General features: G+C 42.8%; 1 protein-coding gene across 4 annotated transcripts in view; it reads left to right on the top strand.

Moving 5' to 3' along the window:
* Nucleotides 1–2,589: 2,589 nt before the first annotated feature.
* Nucleotides 2,590–22,349, top strand: part of GDI2 (GDP dissociation inhibitor 2) — a 48,916-nt gene continuing 29,156 nt past the window's right edge. For 3 of the 4 annotated variants that reach the window (XM_025396229.1, XM_025396228.1, XM_025396226.1), the window contains exons 1-3: nt 2,590–3,277; nt 16,165–16,272; nt 20,624–20,723. In XM_025396229.1, the coding sequence (XP_025252014.1) occupies nt 3,233–3,277; nt 16,165–16,272; nt 20,624–20,723 (253 nt within the window). In that variant the 5' untranslated portion in view covers nt 2,590–3,232. Of the gene's footprint in view, nt 3,278–4,549; nt 4,633–16,164; nt 16,273–20,623; nt 20,724–22,349 lie in introns of all 4 variants that reach the window. The other variant, XM_025396227.1, reaches the window with a different exon arrangement.

Here is a 22,349-nt window from a genome sequence, read left to right as displayed (position 1 = left end):
TTGATCTTGGGTTTTGGCACCAAAAAATAAAATTAAAAATATTGATGTTTTCCACTCATCTTCACCAACCAACCTACTTCCCCTAAACCTAAGGTTTCACTCTAGCAGGAACTACCTTCTGTGGCATGAGATCCACTGAACCAATTAGTGGCTTTCAAGTCTCTTCACCTTAAGCAGTATTTGTCGTCTACAAGTCCCCTTGCAACTGGAATGGGTGGGGTGGAAGATCCAATAAAAAGCACAGAATTTTCTTTTTCTGAGACAGGGTTTTGCTCTGTTGCCCAGGCTGGAGGGCAGTAGCATCATCATGGTTGACTGTAGCCTTGACCTTCCCGGGCTCAAGGGATCCTCCCAGGTCAGCCTCCTGAGTAGCTAGGACTGCAGGCTCCTGCCACCATGCCCAGCTTTTTTTTTTTTTTTTTGAGACAGAGTCTCGCTTTGTCGCCCAAGTTGGAGTGCAGTGGCACCATCTTGGCTCACTGCAACCTCTGCCTCCTGGGTTCAAGCAATTCTCTGCCTCAGCCTCCCGAGTAGCTGGGATTACAGACGCCTGACACCACCCCCGACTAATTTTTGTAGTTTTAGTAGAGACAGGGTTTCATCTTCGACAGGTTGGTCTTGAACTCCTGACCTTGTGATTCACCTGCCTCAGCCTCCCAAAGTGCTGGGATTACAAGCGTGAGCCACTGTGCCCAGACTGCCTTTTTTTTTTTTTTTTTTGAGACGGAGTCTCACTCTGTTGCCCAGGCGTGAGTGGCGTGGCAGGATCTTGGCTCACTGCAGCTTCTGTTTCCCTGGTTCAAGCCATTCTTCTGCCTCAGCTTCCCGAATAGCTGGGACTACAGGCACGTGCCACCACGCCCGGCTAATTTTTGTATTTTCAGTAGAGATGGGGTTTCACCATATTGGCCAGGCTGGTCTCAAACTCCAAACTCCTGACCTTGTGATCCACCTGCCTCGGCCTCCCAAAGTGCTGGGATTACAGGCGTGAGCCATCGTGCCCAACCTCCAGCTAATTTATAGGGACGGTGTCTCAGTTTGTTACCTAGGCTGTACACCCCAAGTTGGTTTCGAACTCCTGGCCCCAAGTGATCCTCCCATCTCAGCCTCCCGAAGTGTTGGGATTACAGGCGTGAAGCACTGTGCGTGGCCCAAGTACAGCATTTTAGATGCACTCAGTCCGTTAAGGCTCAGTCCAGGTTTGATTGTTGTCCTTCTGTTGGGCCATAGGTTCTATACTGCCAACTAAAATGAACTTCAGTGTTAAGTAAGGAAGGGATCCTTATTAGCCTTAAATTGACTTCCCTTATCTCAGTGTCTTTAAGTTTCTCAGAACTCTGAGTATTGATGAAACAGTCTTCACCTGAAACATGGTTAACATAATTCAGTTGACATCCTTAAATTTCTCTTCAACAGTCAGAGGCTGATGGCAATTGTGATAAAAGCTCTTTATTGTTATTGCTAATTAAAAAAAAAAAGGGTCAGTAGTCAGGTGTGGTGGCCGGTACCTCTTGTCCCTGCTACTCGGCAGACTGAGGTGGGAGGATGGCTTCAGCCCAGGAGATCAAGGCTGCAGTGAGGCATGATTGCACTGCTGCACTCCAGCCTGGACGACAGGGCGAGATCGTCTCAGGGAAAAAAAAAAAAAAAGGTATTTCATATTGGTCCAAAAATATAGGTAGTGTATAGTATGACCCCCTGATGACTTGAAGACAGAGCAACAGAAGGACTTTCTTTAGTCATCATTAGCTTAGCCAAAAGAAAAGTCAGTTACACTCACTGTTGCATAATCAGTTGTATGGTCAACTTTGCACTAATTTATTTGGTGACAAATATACACAATCAAATTAAGGTTGAATATAAATTTAAACTTTACTTTTGCTTTCTTCTCCCCTCCCCGAGAAAAAGGTCCATGGTCCAATATAACACATCTTCTCCAAGTATTTACGGGTTAAGAAACATTTTTAAAAGTTGTTACATTCTCTCCTCAATCTTGATGATTTAAATATGAGCAAGTTCGGTCTATCAAGGCAGGCTCATGATAGCTATTACCGAGAAGTATTTGAGTAGTTCTTGAATGCCAAATCTTCATTGTCTGCTATGCAGATTTATCACCTGCTGAAAACACAGGTTTTTCAACTGTCATCGCCTTTAGGAAATTCACCTGCCTAGGCTTTCGTGTGATTTGCCTCTTGGAGCTGAGAACACAGCTTCTGCTTACACCCGTGTCCTCAATGAAGTTAGAGATTCCTAAGAGAATTCTAGAAAAAGAGGAGGGGGTTAGAAGGCAAGCAAGGAACAGTTTCTAAGCTTAGGGCCTAAACCTTTGCATCCAAGGATCAGCTACCACGTTTACAGTGGCTTTAAGTTATAGCCCTGGGTAAGTGCGGATCGGCTTCCCAATGAAACCTGGCCTTCACTTTCATCTCCGTTAAGGGTTACTTTTAGCAAAAGAAGCCGCTTTTCCTCCTACCACTTTCCTAAAGCGCCCACCGGCAACGCACCAAACAGGGAAGGCACAGAGCGGGAAACAGGACACGTGTGATTTCCGAACTCTTCCCGGCGGGCTCCGGGCCCCGGCGAGCCCAGCCCCGCGGGAGAAATCAAGGCCGCCACCCCCGAGAGGCGGCCGGACCCACGTTCCTCGCCCACGTGGCCGCCGCACGCACCCGCTCAAAGTCCAAGGACGGCGGTCCGGCTCTGGGACCTTGGACCGAGCGAGCTCCCGCCCCGACGGCGGGAGTCAGAACCGTGGTGGCCGGCAGTACTCCGCTCCCGCGGTCCCGTGCACCTCCACCCCGGTCCACGCGCCGCCTCCCAGACCCCGGTGGCAGAGACCGCAACGGGAACCGGAAGCCAATATGGCGACGCCCCGCCCTTTTCCTCTCGCGAGAGGCGGGGAAGGAAAAAAAGTTGGGCGAGTGACGGGGACAAAACCAATTAGAGTGCCGGAAGCGCCTGATTGGCGGCCCTCCCGGCGCCTGCAGGCCCCGCCCCGGCTGCAGAGGCTCAGTCACCGCCCTCCCCTCCCTGCCCCCTCCCCTTTTTTCCCCGCCCCGTTCTTCGCTTCCCGTCTGAGGTGGCGGCGGGTCTCGCCTTGTCGCCAGCTCCATTTTCCTCTCCTCTCTTCCCGTTTCCTTCGCGCCCGAGAGCGCCTCCCAGCCTCGTAGGGTGGTCACGGAGCCCCTGCGCCTTTTCCTTTCTCTGGTCCTGCGTCCGCGCCTGCCCCGCCATGAATGAGGAGTACGACGTGATCGTGCTGGGCACTGGCCTGACGGTGGGCGCCGGGGCTGAGGGGCCGGGGTTGAGCAGCCGGGGCGGGCGCATCCCCGGCTCCTGCACGGCCCGCGGGTCGCAGCTCCTGGGGGGTTTCGTTCTGCAGTCAGCCGTAGTTTTCGGGACGGGAGTCGTGGCTGGGGGACGGGCGGGTTCGGGGGCGCCCCGCGTCCCGGGGCGATCGGGCGACTCCCAGTGTGAGGGGCAGGCGGGGAAATGGAGATGCGGGCCGCGAGGCTTCGGGCGGGGTAACGGCGGAGCCCGGCCGCTGCGCTTCCCCCTTGCGGAAGCGGAGTGGAGGGAGAAGGCGGCCCGGGCCGAGGCTCCCGCTCCCCACTTTGGGCCAGTGACCTCTCCGGGTTGGAAACTAGCACCCGAGGCGGAGGGGACGGTGCAGGCCTCGCGGTTGCATTTCCTATTCCGCCTCGGCCGCTTCCCCGGGTCTGTCTGGCTGCCAAAGCCGAGCACGGGGTTTCCTGACAAGTCTTGGATAATCACTGCTTCGGAACTGCTAGGGCTTGATTAACTTATATTTTTGGAGAAAAGGCAGAAATTAGGCTTTTAATCCTTTCTCCCTCCTGCTAATAAGAAGTATTATTGAATCTTTTTAGCCACCCTCCCTTCCCACTTACCGAGCATCTGTAGAATTGGAATTGAGTTTTTTCAAAACTTGTCTATCAAATGCTTTCGCACCTGACCTTCGCCGCCTTTTCCTTTTGTTTGGTGGGTTCCCTGCCTCCTTTGTCTCTTCTGGACTCTTTTCCCCTAAGAATTGGATTGGTGATGGATTGCTAAAGGCCAAGTTCTCTGTACTCCGGAGCTTTCTTCAGGGAGTTGGAAGATAAATCAGTAACAACACGAAGAATGCATTGTAATATATATGAATGCAAGGTGTACCTAATACCATGGTATATTGATTTTCCTGGTTATGTGTCTGCTTAGGGAACTTTAGGTTAACTGTAGATAATGCAGGCAGGTTCTGTAGTTTGTGCTTTTTCTGTTTTTGTGTGTGTGTTTTTTTTTTTTTATGAAGACTTCCTCTTGCAAAAGAATTTGGAGAAAACCATTTTAACTATCGATTTTTGGGAACTTTGTAATTCTAACTTTGGGCTGCTTGATCATAATTAAGATGAATACTGATGTAAATCTTGTGTATCCTATGTTCTCTGACTTTAAATTCCTGCGTCATTTAATGTAGACTTCCACTTCAAATTTTTTGAAATTTATTATAATCTGTCAGGTTCAAACTAATTTTTTTTTTTTTTTTAAACAGGTAACATCCCAAAATAACACTTTTAAATGTCTCTAGTCAAGAAAAAACCTTTGAACTTTTATTTGGCTAATTTTTTAGGAAAGGTTTGTTAAGACTTAGAATGGTGTTTTTTTGGCCTGTCATTTTTCTGTTTATAGTTATATGCAATTATTAGAGAATATTCATTCAGAATACTTTGTTATGTTTGACAAATTCAGGAATAATCCTGTCAATGTCTTTGAAAAGCTGGAAGACTGTTGGATGCCTAAATGAATAGGCCCTACCCACTGCAGGTTTTGTGCTGTTTTTTTAAGTGCCTAATTGGGATTCCAAACTGCGCTTAGTAGTTTGTGGTGGATTTTGCCCGTTGGAATGGGTAGTGCTGCTGCCAGCGTGTTGTTAGAGCCGGTTAGTTCCACCGTTTTTCTATGGTTGTTGCTGGTCTTTCAGATTTGCTCACAATCGAGGTCAGTTGAGCATGGACGAGTGAGTGCAAATCCACCATCATGCAGGCTTCCACAAGCCCCATTCACATCACTTTGTATCAAAGATGGTGAAACAGTCTTTTTATATAACAAGTTAAGATAATGCACTTCGTTTAAATTTTCATTTGGATTGTGAACTTTTTGATAAATGGTAGATGCATACTTAACTAGAAATCAGACCAATTTCTGCTGTCATTTTGTAGCTGTGATAACTTTAATCTCTGTGAGCCTGCCTAAGTTTTCTGAGATGTTCTTTGATAATTATATCAATTCAGGAGAATCACATTATTACCATCCTTGATAGGAGTAGTGATGACAGGATGATTTTGATAATGAGAAATCTTACGTCCTTATTTTTAGTGTTACCAGGAATTAGATGACTAAAAATTAGAAGAAGAGAAAACCAAAGTTAGCACTCAGAATTAACTTTTGAGTGTCTGGAGTTAAATTAATTTTCTTGAAATTTACTTTATATTTAGTGCCTGAGATTTAAGAACCTAAAAAAAGGCAAGTGCTTTCAGTGCTGGGAACTTGTTACTTTTAAAGAAGTGTAAGGAAGTGCTGGAGTTGCTGTGTTGCTTAGTGCTGCCATTGTTTGTATGAGTTAAGTCCAAGCTCGTAATCACAAATATTGATAGTCATTTTAATCAAGAAGATACAAAATGATTTGGCATAAAGGAGTAAAATCTTCATTCTGTGTATAAAAGAAATGGAATATTCCACACAATTGAATTTTCTAAGGAATTAAGGGTTATCTCTAAAGAGCACAGCTTTTGGATAATGCCTTTCTAAATGCTGTCACAACTTCTCTAACAAACTAAGAAACATAATTTACTTGATAACTAAGATTTCACATAGTGAAGATTAATTATTGTGTTGTGCTGTAACATGGTGAAGCCATGAAGACCCCGCCAGCTTTGTAGGAACTTTTGCCCCCTTTACTCTCAGGCTGCTCTGCTTTTTGAGCTCTTGAGTTTACTCTTCAAATTTTTTCCCTCTGTCTTACTTTACCGTTAGGCTGGCAACTTTTACTTTTCTCTGCTTTCAGCATGTGTGGGCAGCCTCTCACCACATATTTTGCACATAGTTCACTATGGACTTGGAAATAAGTTCACGAGTCTTGTTAGACATAGTAGATTAAAAAAATAAGAGTAGTTCCACAGCTATTTGTGCTTCCCAGAGGTTTTTCTCTTCCGGTTTTTTTTTTGTTCTACACAGTAAGGATTTATGAGTAGAAATATATACTTTAGTGATATTTAGCCAGATGATTCTCAGCATCATATGTCTAAAAACTTGCTTTACATCCCAGATACTTTTCCCCATTTCTCTTTATCACAATTTGTGATTTCAGATTCAGAGAAGGTTTTATACTTGATTTTAAAATTATGAACTATAATTCAGATTGCCTCTTGGGTTTGCTTAATCTTAGATTTGCTCTTTGAGAGTTCTTGCTTATAGCTGTGTTAGAGTTCTGTAGACAAAGGACTTTCTATTCACTACAGTAGTGAGCATAGGATCAATATTTGCAAATGCGTATTACACTTAGGAGCTGTGTTGTAGGCAGTTTAAACCAGCGTTAAGCATCCTGGCCAAAACAAAATACAAGTGAAATTAGACATATTTTAGCATGTAGAGATGACAGTAGTGTGACATTGGGTTTTAAAGACCACTGGTAGATGTTCACATGCGTGATACACTGCAATTACCTCTGTCTTCCTTCCCATGGTACCTGATTGGAGACTCTTACTGGAGTAATAGTTTCAGTTTCAGTTATTTAAACTTCCAGTGACTATTGTGATCAGTTATGGGCAGTAAAAAGGTAAACACAGAACCTGTCTATAAGTAGCTTGTTCTCGTGTTGGGGAGTAACTAATAATAATTCGTATGAGAAAGCAGTAAGTCCCCTAAGAGGTGCACTTATAGGAGTTCAGACAGGGAGTCGGGGAAACCTTCATGAAGAAGGAGGTATTTAGCTGGCTTTAAAAAATGTTGGCAAGCTTTGAATGGAGGAATGATTTTTTAGGCAGAGACCTGTGTAAGTCAATGTTAAGTCAAAGATGTATGTAGGGAATGGGGAGTGGTTTATTTTGCTTGAAACAGGTTTGGAGAGAGATTCTAGGCTAAGAAATGTGAAAATTATCTTCAAGGCAGTGAGAGAGGACTTTGAGCAGGAGAGTGATATAATTAGCCACATTTCAAGAGAAGGTATCTTTTGACAGTTTTTTTTTTTTGAGATGGAGTCTCGCTCTGTTGCCCAGGCTGGAGTGCAGCGACGTGATCTCGGCTCACTGCAACGTCTGCCTCCCAGGTTCAAGTAGTTCTCCTGCCTCAGCCTTCTGAGTAGCTGGGAATTACAGGTGCCCGTCTCCATGCCCCGCTAATATTTGTATTTTTAGTAGAGACGGGGTTTCACCATATTGGTCAGGCTGGTCTTGAACTCCTGACCTCAGGTGATCCACTCGTCTAGGCCTCCCAAATTGCTGGGATTACAGGCGTGAGCCACGCCTGGCTGACAGTTTTTAATGCGATGTATTGGAGGGGCAGAGTCATTTAAAGAAACATTCTTCATAAAACAAACAGCCATTTTTATTATGTTGTTGATTTAAGATATATGCCATTGAAATGAACTGATTTAAAATTTTTCTGGTTAATATATTTTCACATATGTCTAGGTAAGTAGTTTTGAAAAGGCACCTTAATATTAATTATTAGATACTTTGTACTCCTGGTCGCATTTGTGTGTATGTGTTTATATCTGTAGTTTTGCTTTGGGTTTTTTTTTTTTTTCATAACAACAATACTTTTTATTTCTAGACAGAGCTCTCTGTTACCCAGACTGGAATACAGTGGTTCAATCTTGGCTCACTGCAACCTCTGCCTCCCTGGTTAAAGTAATTCTCCTGCCTCAGCCTCCCAAGTGGTTGGGATTACAGGCGCCCACCACCATGCCTGGTTAATTTTTTGGTATTTGTAGTAGAGATGGAGTTTTACCTTCTTGGCCAGGCTGGTTTCGAACTCTTGACCTCAGGTGATCTGCCTGCCTCAGCTTCCCAAAGTGCTGGGATTATAGACGAGAGCCACCGTACCCGGCCCATAACAGAACTTTAAAATGCAGTAGGATTTGATAGGGCTAGAGGATTTTTTTGTTTGTTTTTGAGACAGGGTCTCAGTCTCTCACCTAGGCTGGGGTGCAGTTATGTGATCACAGCTCACTGTAGCCTCAACCTTCCAGGCTGATGCGATCCTGCCGCTTCAGCTTCCCAAGTTAGCTGGAACTACAGGAGGCATGTGATTTGGGTATTTTTTGTGGAAATGGGATTTTGCCATATTGCCCAGGCTGGTCTCGAACTCCTGGGCTCAAGCAGTCCTCCTGCCTTGTCCTTCCAAAGTGTTAGGATTTCAGGTGTGAGCCACCTTGCCCAGATGGGGTATAGAGTTCAGTTTGTCACTAGGTGTTTAGTTTGTCACTAGGAAGGTATATCAAAATACTAATAAATTTTGTCTCTGTTCCCTTCCAAGTCTAAATTGCTCTGTAATTGGGGGTGGGGAGTGGGCATTAATTTTTCAGCATACTATTTAGTGTTACTGGCCATGGAAACACCATTTAGGTGTAACAATTCATATATAGAAATTCCATTCAGCCTCTTCAGGTGCTTTGTCTAATATGTTTGGATGTTGTCCAGATGAGTTATTCTGTTTTTGATTATTGCAACTCTGGTGTTATGTGTAGGGTGCTGAAGGAAGGGAGCATCAGTATCGCTGATGGTTCCGTTCCCCAGCCCCACATCCACATATCTACACATACTAGCACTTTGGTGCAATTAAACATTGAAAACCATTTTGGCTGGTTACCTCTTTTTATGTAGGAGAACTATCAAGTGCCAGGTGGGTGACAGATGCTAGTGTCATATAGAACTTGGATTCTGAAGATGATTTTATAGTCTTAGTGATTTTGGATGTGAATATATATTCTTATCCTGCTTAGGTCATTTGTAGGTGAGTTTGAAGTTAGAGTGGGTACTCTTACCTGTTACATTTAAAACTCATATGTTGGTGAATATTCATTCACATACAAGTTTCCTGGTTACAGTTAGCAGTATACTTGACGTACATGATGGACCAGCTTTTCTAGTGTGAAAAAGAGAAGCTTAGTTTCTATGGCTTTAATGTGCTTTGCTTGTGAATATTGTGTATTCACCAGATAGGTTGTAGTAGAATTTAATTTTGAGCTGGTAATTTTGGAAAATACTAAAATTTTAGGATCATTAATATATACGCTGTGCCCAGATATGACTGATAAATTGTATCAATGAATTAATGACTTCACCCCATGTGTTAAAACATGTTTAAAGTTTTAAACATGTCCCAAAGTTTAAAGTACTATGTTTGTGCTATTATATATTCTTTTAGCAGTGTGGAAGCAGTCTTTTATAATAGTTGGGTATAGAGGAACCCCTGGGCCTGCAGACTTTTTATTAGCTTTAGTTAGCTCTTGTCATATTTGCTCCAAGTGGTGCCTTTGAAGGTAGTTGCTGTTAGCTCTTTGGACTCGGCCACATCTTTAAATTACTGGGCTCTTTATTTTAGGCCTCAGTGCTTGCTTTATAGCCATAGTCCAGTGGATCATGCTTAGTGTGAAAGGTTATGTATAGAAGCTGTGCAACACTCTAATTTGCTTGCGGAGATTTTGCTTTCAAAAGTTGAACCCTGCAGTCTACTTTTGACAGCTGGGAATGTAACTGTTCTTCCTCTGTTGTGTCATAACTTATTTTTAAGATAGTAAATATTTTATTTTCGTATGTAGAACTATATGTTGGTGCTGCTTTAGGTTGTTTTCTTTCCCCCCGCCCCCCCCCAAAAAAGGTGAATTGTTTTAGTCAGTATTAGGCTTGATTTTTGTAGTTGTAAAATATCTTCATTTCCTTTTATGAAGACTTAATGAAGAAGGTGAAAAGGCAGGCCACAGAATGGAAGAAGATAATTGCAGCACATGTAACGAAGAAAGGATTTATATATAGTATATAAAGTACTTTTATAAAGCAGTGAGAAAAAGACAGCCCATTTAAAAAATGGGGAAAGGCACTTATCAAAAGTGCCTTATCACTTAGCTTGATCATCAGTGAACAGTTTTTGTTTTTGTTTTTTTTTTTTAAGTTTTCTTTTGTAGAGATGAGGTCTCACTAAGTTACATAGGTTGGTGTTGAACTTCTGAGCTTGAGCGATTCTCCCACCTTGGCCTCCCAAAGTGCTGGGATTATAGGCATGGGCCACCGCGGGTCCCTAATAATTAATCAACTATTTAAAAAGTATTCAACCTTATTTGTCCTCAGGAAATGCAAATTAAATCACTTCTTAATTAGAATGGCTACAATTAAAAAGGTAACAGTATAAGTGGTCAAGGATTTGAAACAGTGGGGACTTTCACTGCTGACAAAAGTGTAAATTGGTACAACCGTTTTGGAAAGCTGTTTGGTAATATCTGTTGAAGTTGAACGTATTTATACTCTTCTTGATATATAACAGAAATGCACACTTAAAAGACACATGTGAGAATGTTCATAGAGCATTATTTGTAATAGTAAAAAAACTGGAAACTATCCAAATATCCACCAAGAGTAGAATGGAGAAGTAAATTGTGGTATATTCATTCAATGGAATCATCTACAGCTGTGTTACCCAAAGTGCGATGCATAGATCAGTTGCATCTGCAATACCTGAGAATTTACCAGAAATGCAGAAGTTTAGGCCCCAGCCCAGATATTACACAGAGTCAGAATCTACAGTTTAACAGGATCTCCAGGTTATTCTTATGTATAATAAAATTTGCAAACACAGCTTTAGTAATTCTCGAAATTGGTCCTGGACCAGCATCATCAATATCACCTCATCAGCATCAGTGGTGGTGACACCTGTAGTCCCAGCACTTTGGGAGGACAACGCAGGAGGATTGCTTCAGCAAACCTTGCTTTGCAGGGCCAAGGCTGGGCAACATAGTGAGATCCCCGTCACTACAAAAAATTAAAAAATTAGGCGTGGTGGCACATGTCTGTAGTCTCAGCTACTCTGGAGGCTGAGGTGAGAGGATCTCTTGAGCCTGGAGGTTGAGGCTGCAGTGAGCCATGATCACACCACTGCACTCCAGGCTGGGCAACAAAGTGAGACCCTGTCTGCCCCTGCCACTTTTTTTTTTTTTTTTTTAAGAGCAAATTCTCAGATCCAGCCTCAGACGTACTAACTCAGAAGCTCTGGAAATAGGGCCTAGCAGTCTGTTTCTTCAAGCCCTCCAGGTGATGTGGATACAACCTGAAGTTTGGAAAGCTGCATAGAATTTACATTTCTAACAAGCTGGCAGGTGATGCCAAGTCAGGAACCACACTGAGATGCCCTGCTTGCAGGGTTAGCCATATACTCTATAAAGCTCCAGATAGTAGCCGGGTGCCATGGCTGACACCGGTAATCCCAGCTCTTTGGGAGGCTGAGGCGGGTGGATCATCAGGTCAGGAGTTCGAGACCAGCGTGGCCAAGATATTGAAACCCCGTCTGTACTAAAAATACAATAATTAGCCAGGCGTGGTGGCACATGCCTGTAGTCCCAGCTACTTGGGAGGCTGAGGCAGGAGAATCGCTTGAACCCGGGAGGGGGAGGTTGCGGTGAGCTGAGATCGTGCCATTGCACTCCAGCCTGGGCGACAAGAGTGAAACTCTGTCTTTGGGGGGGGGGGGGCGGGAAAGCTCCAGATAGTAAATATTTTAGGTTATGTACACTTTCTGGTCTCTCTCACAGCTGCCCAACTCTGCTGTGGTACTAGGAAAACAGCCATACACAGTATGTACATGAACAGATAATGAACAGATGTGGGTATTTATAATAAAACTTCACAGAAATAGCCTCCAGGCTGGATTTGTCTCATTTCTGGGGACCTTTGCTCTATAGCAATGAGAATAAATAGACCATGCAGAAAACATGAAAGAATCTTGAAACATGTTGCATAATGTCAGATGCAGAAAGTTAATACACACGATTACATTTTTATAGAGTTCAGAAGCAGGCAGAACAAATCTTTGCTATTAGAAATTATGAGAGTGCTGGGGGATGGTGGTGGTTATGATTGGAATAGGGCATGGGGGCCTTCTGGAGTGCTCAGAATGTTTTGTTTCTTGAGCCAAGGAAAGAATGATTCAAGCCGGGTGTAATGGCTCATGTCGGTAATCCCAGCACTTTGGGAGGCCAAGGTAGGCAGATCACTTGAGACTGGGAGTTCAAGACCAATCTGGCCAACATGGTGAAACCCCATCTCTACTAAAAATACAAAAATTAGCCAGGCGTGATGGTGCATGTTTATAATCCCAGCTACTCGGGAGGCTGAGGCAGGAGAATTGCTTGAACCTGGGAGGTTAAGGTTGCAGAGAGCCAAGATCGCGCCACTGCATTCGAGTCTGGGCAACAGGGTGAGACTTCTATCTCAATTAAAAAAAAAAAAAAGAAAAAATGATTCACACTTCTGTAGTAAAATTTGAACCTCATGGTAAGTAATTTAAAACATTTAAAAAGTACTAAATGAATAGATACGTTATGGAAGAAAACTTGAAATTTGTGTGAATTTTAAAAATACGGGTTTCAAAGTCAAATAGACTTGTAGAGAGTAAGATTGTTCTTTGACCTCTAGGGTCCTTTGGATAAATTTGAGAAATATTAAAGATTTATAAAGAATCATGGAATTTCCTTTGTCTCTTTAAGAAATAAAACACTGATCACCAAAACCTTTTTTGAGTGATTATATGCCCCATCCCTGTGTTTCTTCACATTAATTGTATTTTTTCCCTCTTCTTAATTTGGTTTGTCTTAGTGTATTCGTGCTTGCTTTATCTTTTTCCTGAGAGTGGTCATTTATACTTTTTGGTTGATTGTCAATTTATTGGTGGTTGTCCTATATGCTTTGCTTAGGGCTCTAGTATTCAAACTTTTTAGTCTCAGGATCTGTTTACATTCTAAAAATTTAAGGATCTTGAAGAGCTTTTGTTTATAAAGGTTGTAGCTATTGATATTTATCATATTAGAAATGGAGGAATAAATAATTTACTGACAAATAATAAACTAATTACATGTTAACATGTATAACAATTTTAACTGTATATGTACTTTTTTTTTGTTATTGAGATAGGATCCCACTTTATCACCCAGGCTGAAGTGCAGTAGCCTTATCACGGCTCACTGCACCCTCACCCTTGGGGGTTCAAGTAATCCTCCCACCTCTCAGCCTCTTGAGTAGCAGGGACTACAGGTGCTCACCACCACACCCAGCTAATTTTTGTATTTTTTGCAGAGAGAGGGTTTTGCCCTGTTGCCCAGACTGGTCTCCAACTCCTGGGCTGAAGTCATCTGCCTGAGTATATTTTCTAAAAATTGTGAGAAGACTATCAATATTTTACAGTTTATACAAATCCTTTAATGTCTGGCTTAATAAAACAATTCACATACATGCTTCTGTGTTCAGTTCTGTTGTGATATATTGTCTCGGCTGAAGTATATGAAAACGGGTCTCACACAGACATGTAGTTGGAAAAGGGAGGAGTAATTAAATAGCTTTTCAGGTTTTTGTAGATATTCTTTGGTTTACACAAAAGCACAAGTGGTAGCTTTTTTTTTTTTTTTTTTTTTTTTTTTTTTTGAGACGGAGTCTTACTGTGTCGCCCAGGCTGGAGTGCAGTGGCCGGATCTCAGCTCACTGCAAGCTCCGCCTCCCGGGTTCACGCCATTCTCCTGCCTCAGCCTCCCAAGTAGCTGGGACCACAGGCGCCCGCCACCTCACCCGGCTAGTTTTTTGTATTTTTTAGTAGAGACGGGGTTTCACCGTGTTAGCCAGGATGGTCTCGATCTCCTGACCTCGTGATCCGCCCGTCTCGGCCTCCCAAAGTGCTGGGATTACAGGCTTGAGCCACCGCGCCCGGCCCAAGTGGTAGCTTTTAAAAGATTGATTCCATTATGAAATCTGAAGCCACATTAATGAATGTTTTATATTCTGATATATTAAAACCCATTGATCTAGCTTGCACTTTAAATTCCTCTTTTTTCCTCCTGTGTGATTTTGTAATTTCATTCATCCGTTATTTGGAAAATAAGGTTTACTCTGTGTAAAGTGGGTCTTCTCAATGTTGACACATTTCATTTTACAATATCAAAAATCATGTTTGTTAGTATTGTCACTGATAATGTCAGAAAAGTTCTTCATGTATTGGGGAACCTGACGTGCCCATGGTGGTAGTTGTAAGCTTTCCATGATTCTTTTTTTTTTTTTTTTTTGAGATGGAGTCTTGCTCTGTCACCAGGCTGGAGTGCAGTGGAGCGATCTCGGCTCACTGCAGCCTCCAACTCCTGGTTCAAGAGATTCTTCTGCCTCAGCCTCCCGAGTAGCTGGGATTACAGACATGTGCCACCACGCCCAGCTAAGTTTTGTATTTTTAGTGGAGATGAGATTTCACCATGTTGGCCAGGATGGTCTCAATCTACTAACCTTGTGATCCACCCGCCTCGGCCTCCCAAAATGCTGGGATTACAGGTGTGACCAGCCGTGCCCGGCCAAGTTTTCTATAATTCTAATTTTCATTTAAAATTTGACTTTTTGTTATTGGCAACACGTGCCAGTTATTTTCCTTTATGTTCTTTGAGAAAATGTCAGATACCTAAATCTGAATAACCACAGTTTGTTGGTCAGTTCTTTCAAATAAAAATGATTATTCATTAAAAAAGTAGCTAGTTCAGCTTACAGATCCGTGGCACAGAAGGTTTTCCCTGAGCCGAAGTGCTATCTGTATTCTTCCCATTTTGTCACACACAGTGTTTAAAAGATGACTATTGAAGGGTGTATGTTTAATAAAGTTAATTTTTTTGCAACTCAGTCTTGCTCTGTCGCCCAGGCTGGAGTGCAGTGGCGTGGTCTCAGCTCACAGCCACTCAGCTCACAACCTCTACCTCCTGGGTTCAAGCAATTCTGCCTCAGCCTCCTGCCCTGCTAATTTTTGTGTATTTTGTAGAGACAGGGTTTCACCATGTTGCTCAGGCTGGTCTGAAACTCCTGGGCTCAAGTGATCCACCCGCCTCAGCCTCCCAAAGTGCTGGGATTGCAGGTGTGAGCCACCATGCCTGGCTAATAAAGTTACTTTTTAATGCTTTTGTCAAGGACTTTTTTTTTTTCTTCAGATGGAGTTTAGCTTTTGTTGCCCAGGCTGGAGTGCAATGGCACAATCATGGCTAACCACAACCTCTGCCTCCCAGGTTCAAGTGATTAACCTGCCTCAGCCTCCTGAATAGCTAGGATTACAGGCATGTGCCACCATGCCCGGCTAATTTTGTATTTTTAGTAGAGAGGGGATTTCTCCATGTTGGTCAGGCTGGTCTTGTTCTCCCAACCTCAGGTGATGCACCTGCCCTGGCCTCCCAAAGTGCTGGGATTACAGGTGTGGGCCACTGTACCCACCCTATCAAAGACATCCTTAAGTGAATGCCTGGCGATGAATAATATAATGACCACTAGTATAGTTTAGAGCCCTGTCTTAGTTTTATCCACCATTGATTTTATATCATCAGTGGAAATGTCAACACTGTTTAAAAAGGTGACTAGGCCGGGTGCGGTGGCTTACGTCTGTAATCCCAGCGCTTTGGGAGGCTGAGGCAGGAGAATCACCTGAGGTCAGGAGTTCAAGACCAGCCTGGCCAACACGGTGAAACCATGTCTCTGCTAAAAATACAAAAAATTAGCCGGAGTGGTGGGCACCTGTAATCCCACCTACTCAAGAGGCTGAGGCAGGAGAACTGCTTCAACCTGGGAGGTGGAGGTTGCAGTGAGCTGAGATTGCACCATTGCACTCCAGCCTGGGCAACAAGAGTGAAACTCTATCTCAAAAAATAAAAAAAAATAAAATAAAAAGGTGACTAATGTCTTAGTGGTATTATGAAACAGTTTTAATCTTGGGATGCACAGGGGCCCGCATACCACACCTGGTTTCTTAAGGGCTTTCTTCATAAATTATGTTATGTTGCATGAATATAAGTGTAATTACTAAGAGAATGTGTAATGGCGGGCTTAAACAAAAATGATCTGTTTTAAATGTGCTGTAGAACTTTCTTTTCAAGATACTATGCTTTTTCTATAGGAATGTATCCTGTCAGGTATAATGTCAGTGAATGGCAAGAAAGTTCTTCATATGGATCGAAACCCTTACTATGGAGGAGAGAGTGCATCTATAACACCACTGGAAGATGTAAGTGTCAGTCAAATTTCTTTTTTTTTTTTTTTTTGAGACAGAGTCTCGCTCTGTCGCCCAGGCTGGAGTGCAGTTACTATCTCAGCTCACTGCAAGCTCCACATCCTGAGTTCACGCCATTCTCCTGCCTCAGCCTCCCGAGCAGCTGGGACTCCAGGCACCTGCCACCACGCCCGGCTAATTTTTTGTATTTTTAGTAGAGACAGGGTTTCACCGTGTTCGCCAGGATGGTCTCGATCTGACCTCGTGATCTGCCCGCCTTGGCCTCCCAACGTGCTGGGATTACAGGCGTGAGCCACCGCGCCCTGCCAAGTGTTAGTCAAATTTTATATGCCTTTCACACTTTGTATTTCACTTGTGAATCTCTACCTTATTCCTTAGAGATGGTCTTATTTTGTTTTATTAAATAGAATATCTGGAGCACTGTTTTTCAGGAGCTTCTAGTTTGAAGCTCATAGAATTTACATTTTCACTTCTGTTGCTATGTGGAGCAGTTATCTCAGCGTTAATAGAGTACAGTCTAGGAAGGGGAGGGTAGAGGATCACCTGATGTGCCAGCGCAAGTTCAGTGCTTTCCTCATGGTTTTATTTATTCTCTCAGTCCCTCAAAGATGTTTTTTTTAATCTCCATTTAACATAGTCTCTGGGGGGTTAAAATCTGAGATGGGTTGTAAACCTGTTACGTGACTACAAAACTTAGTTCCTTTTGCTATACTGCCCTGTTTCCTACTTTTTTTGAACATGGACACATAGCCTTTCCACAGTGCGTTTTAACATATTGATTTGTTTTTCTGTGTGAGGTTTGTTGAACACCTACATGTATGGATATGACCTGTACTGTGTTTTATGGGAGATAGTTATCATCAATGACTTTTATTTAATCAGTGACTTATTAGACAATACTTATCAAAAAGGATGTTTTTCTTTTTTTTTTTTTTTTTTTTTTTTTTTTGAGACGGAGTCTTGCTCTGTCACCCAGGCTGGAGTGCAGTGGCCGGATCTCAGCTCACTGCAAGCTCCTCCTCTCGGGTTCATGCCATTCTCCTGCCTCAGCCTCCCGAGTAGCTGGGACTACAGGCACCCGCCACTTCGCCCGGCTAGTTTTTTTTTTTTGTATTTTTTAGTAGAGACGGGGTTTCACCGTGTTAGCCAGGATGGTCTCGATCTCCTGACCTTGTGATCCGCCCGTCTCGGCCTCCCAAAGTGCTGGGATTACAGGCTTGAGCCACCGCGCCCGGCCCAAAAAGGATGTTTTTCTATATTCAGTAATACAGAAAGACTTAAAGAATAATACGATGTATAAAAAAAATCTTCCATTGGAGTTCAGCAGTTAACATTTGCTGTATTTTTTTCATGTCTCTTGTTTTGTTTACTGATTTTGATCCATTGAAAGTAATAAGACATAATGAGGCTTGAGCAAAATATTTCAGCATTCATCTGCTAAGAATAACAGTCTCCTACATAAGCATAATACCATTATATCATATCCAGAACCATATTTAAATTTCCCAGTGATCCCAGTAATCTCTTAATGTAGCTGTTTAGTATTTTAGTATTTAGTCTTTTGTATTTGGTATAATTTTGTCTTTATTCTCTTATTTATTTATTTATTTTGGAGACAGAATCTCGCTCTGCCGCCCAGGCTGGAGTGCAGTGGCACGGTCTCAGCTCCCTACACCTTCCACGTTCTGGGTTCAGGTGATTCTCCTGCCTCAGCCTCCCAAGAAGATGAGATTACAGGCGTGCACCACCATGCCTGGCTAATTTTTGTATTTTTAGTAGAGACGGGGTTCCACCATCATGGCCAGGCTGGTCTCAAACCCTTGAGCTCATGTGATCTGTCTGCCTTGGCCTCCCAAACTGCTGGGATTACAGGCGTGTGCCACCACGCCTGAGTGCTTTATTCTTTGTTGTTGTTGTTTGTTTTTAAATGGCAGAGTCTTGCTCTGTTGCCCAGGCTGAACTGCAGCAGTGTATTGTAGCTTGCTGTAGCCTTGAACTCCTGGGCTCAAGTGATCCTCCTGCATCAGCCTCCCAAGTAGTGGGGTTAAAGATGCATACCACCTGCCTGGCTTATTTTGTTTTTTGTAGAGATGGGGTCTCTCTGTAGGTGTTGCCCAGGCTGGTCTCAAACTCCTGGCCTCAAGTGATCCTCCCACCTTGGCTTCCCAAAGTGTTGGGATTATAGGTGAGAGCCACCATGCCTGGGCACCTCTTTATTTTCTTAATCTACAAATCTCTTCACAATTTTTTTCTTTTCTTAATTTTGTTTTATTTTTATTTTGTTTTTTGAGACAGAGTCTTGCTTTGTTGTCCAAGCTGGAGTGTAGTGGTGCAGTCTCAGCTCACTGCAACCTCCATCTCTTGGGTTCAAGTGATTCTCGTGCCTCAGCCTTCTGAGTAGCTGGGATTACAGGCGTGGACAACCATGCCTGGCTAATTTTTTGTATTTTTAGTAGACATGGGGGTTTCTCCTTGTTGGCCATGCTGGTCTTGAACTCCTCAAGTGATCTGCCTGCCTTGGCCTTCCAAAGTGCTGAGATTACAGGTGTGAGCCTCTGCGCCTGGCCTAGTATATTTCTTAGCTGATCTTCAATACAATGAGTAAGATTTCTTTTCCTTTTTTTCTCCCCAGATGTATTCAGAGAGTCATGAATTTTTTTTTTTTTTAAGATGGAGTCTTTCTCTGTCACCTAGGCTGCAGTGCAGTGGCACTATCTCAGCTCACTGCAACCTCCACCTCCTGGGCTCAAATGATTCTCGTGCCTCAGCCTCCCAAGTAGCTGGGACTACAGGAGTACACTATCATGTCCAGCTAATTGTTTTGTATTTTCAGTAGAGGTGGGGTTTCACCATGTTGATCAGGCTGGTCTCGAACTCCTGGTCTCAGGTGATCTGCCTGCCTTGGCCCCCCACAGTGCTGGGATTACAGGCATGAGCCACCGCGCCCAGCTAGAATTTTTATTGAATAAATATCTACTAATTTTGCTTATTCTGTTCTACCTTAGCAGTAGGATTCATGAGCTCAAGTTACTGTTCTCTAACTTTACAAGCTTTTTGAAATCTGAGCTTCATTTCATTTCATGTGAATTATAAATTAATTGAGTATTCTTACCACATCATAAAAGAACAAAAGGACATTTTTGGAGGTGATGGATATGATTGGTACCTTGTGGTGATGTTACGGGTGTACCCTGTGTCTAGAGTCACCAAAATGTACGCAGAAAGTAGGCAGTTATTTATGTATCAGTTATACCTAAGTAAAGCTCAAAAATTATAAATGAACTGGAACTAATTTTAATTGTCTTTTCTGATTAGGAAGAATCTAAGGTTTATTTTGAATTCCTTACATAATATGAAAGCAAAATTAAGCCTTTGATAGCTTTTTATTTGGGAGAGAATGAATTTAAATGATTGCTATTTGTCAGAGACACCCTAGTTCTGCATATACAGTCTGTGTAGAGAACTATACAGTGTCATTGACAAATAATCTTGTTTTATTTATTTATTGAGATGGAGTCTCGCTTTGTCACTCAGGCTGGAGTACAGTGGTGCCATCCCAGCTCACTGCAGCTTCGACCTCCCAGGTTCATGTGATTCTCCTGCCTCGGCCTCTTGAGTAGCTGGGATTACAGGCACACACCACACCCAGCTAATTTTTGTTTTTGGGATGGAGTCTCACTCTGTTGCCAGGCTGCGGTGCGGTGGCGCTATCTTGGCTCGCTGCAACCTCTGCCTCTCGCGTTGAAATGATTCTCCTGCCTCAGCCTCCTGAATAGCCAGGATTACAGGCGTCTGCCACTGCACCCTGCTAATTTTTGTATTTTCAGTAGAGATGGAGTTTCACCATCTTGGCCTGGCTGGTCTTGTACTCCTGACCTCCTGATTCACCCGCCTCAGCCTCCCAAAGTGCTTGGGGTTACAGGCGTGAGCCACCATGCTTTGCCAACTTTTGTATTTTTAGTAGAGACGAGGTTTCACTATGTTGGTCAGGCTGGTCTCAAACTCCTGACCTCAAGGGATCCACCCACCTCGTGGATTAGAAAGTGCTGGGATTACAGGCATGAGCCACCGTGTCTGGCCTTGTTTTATATTCTTTCTTTTCTGCTAGTGAAAAACCTTACTTCTGCCACATTTGTTAATTTTAACATTTATGAGTTTAGTAATTAACTTATATATATATTGGACCTTGCTAAAAATTTTATCTGATAAAAGATGAAATGCCCTTATACTTTACTAGTGTAGTGGTGTTTAGTTATACTAAAAGCACTTAATAAAAAATATGTACATATTGTAATAAAAAATTAAATTTTGTTAACATTATGGCTATTTTTTCTTTTGCTTTTAGTTATACAAAAGATTTAAAATACCAGGATCACCACCTGAGTCAATGGGGAGAGGAAGAGACTGGAATGTTGACTTGATTCCCAAGTTCCTTATGGCTAATGGTAAAGAATTCTAACTTAAATCTATGACAGTACTTTGATTGCAATTTTACTATCAAAACTAACTTTTGACAAAGAGTACTATTCTGGGTATGAGGAACTGGATTTTGTTGAATGGAACAGCATGGTGAGTAACATGGTCCATTAGATGTCTGGAGTCAATAAGTTAGAAAAGGAGGGAAGGGGTTATGACTTATTAGTAATCGGTTCTATAGAAACAGATGCTGCTGTGGCATAATACATACCAAGATTGTAAGCCTTTGGCATAGACTTACCTGTTGATGGTTATGACAGTCTTAAATAACTGGGCCTTTTGAAACAGCATTATTTTAATGTTTTTCTAGTTTGTAGGGTTTTTAAATTGTATTTTCATCTTTTTTTTATTTTAGAGGATCTAAGTTTATTTTTCTTTTTTTCTTTTTTTTTTTTTTTTGAGACGGAGTCTCGCTCTGTCACCCAGTCTGGAGTGCAGTGGCATGATTTTGGCTCACTACAACCTGCACCTTCTGGTTCAAGCAATTCTCCTGCCTCAGCCTCCCGAGTAGCTGGGATTACAGGTGTGTGCCACCACGCCCAGCTAATTTTTGTAGTTTTAGTAGAGACGGGGTTTTACCATGTGGGCCAGGCTGGTCACTGACATCAAGTGATCTGCCTGCCTCAGCCTCCCAAGTGCTGTGATTACAGGCTTAGTATTTTTTTAAATTGCTGTAATATTAGTACTGTTTTCTGAGATGACATTGAAGAACTAAATTTTTGGTTATAGGTCTGTTTGTGCGCATGAAGCAAAGCATCTGCTATCCTTTTTCCTTGTTTGAGTTTATATTCTATTGTTTGTTTTTATTAATTTTTTTTGGAGACAGGGACTCTGTCACCCAGGCTGGAGTGTCGTGATGCAATCATAGCTCACTGCAGCCTTGACTTCCTAGGCTCAAGTGATCTTCTCACTTCAGTGTCCTGATTTGCTGGGTGTCTCACCACACTGGGGTAATTTTTTTGTGTTATGGTAGAGATGAGGTCTCACTGTGTTGTGTGGGTTGGTCTCGGACACTTGGGCTCAAACAGTCCCTCCTTGGCCTCCCAAAGTGCTGGGATTACAGGTGTGAGCCACCTGTGCCTGGCCAATAATGCTATAATTCCATACCTCATATCTCTAATAAATTTTTCATTGCTTTTGCAAAAGCAAGTTGATAAAATTATTAACCTTTAAGTTGTAATACTAAAAAAACCTATGTATTCAACCTTGAGTAGAAAAAAATAAAAAATAATAAAAACTTGTAATACGCAGTGCAATAAGTATGCATTCTGGTTGTCTTATTTAAAATATGACTTTGGAGATTATTTTGGGCCAGGCACGGTGGCTCGTGCCTATAATCCCAGCACTTTGGGAGGCCATGGTGGGTGGATTGTTTGAGCTTAGGAGTTTGAGACCAGCCTGGGCAACATGGCAAAACCCCATCTCTACAAAACAATTAAAAAAAAAAAATTAGCCAGACATGGTGGTGCCAGGTACTCGCGAGTGTCAGGCTGGAGGCTTGCATGAGCCCAGGAGCTGAGGTGAGGTTGCAGTGAGCTTGTGATCGTGCCATTGCACTGTAGCCTGGGCAACAGGGAGACTGTGTCTCAAAAAAA

This window comes from Theropithecus gelada, chromosome 9 (assembly GCF_003255815.1).
Source record: "Theropithecus gelada isolate Dixy chromosome 9, Tgel_1.0, whole genome shotgun sequence".
In the NCBI taxonomy this organism is placed as follows: Eukaryota; Metazoa; Chordata; class Mammalia; order Primates; family Cercopithecidae; genus Theropithecus; species Theropithecus gelada.
This window is presented reverse-complemented; position numbering and strand designations above follow the sequence as displayed.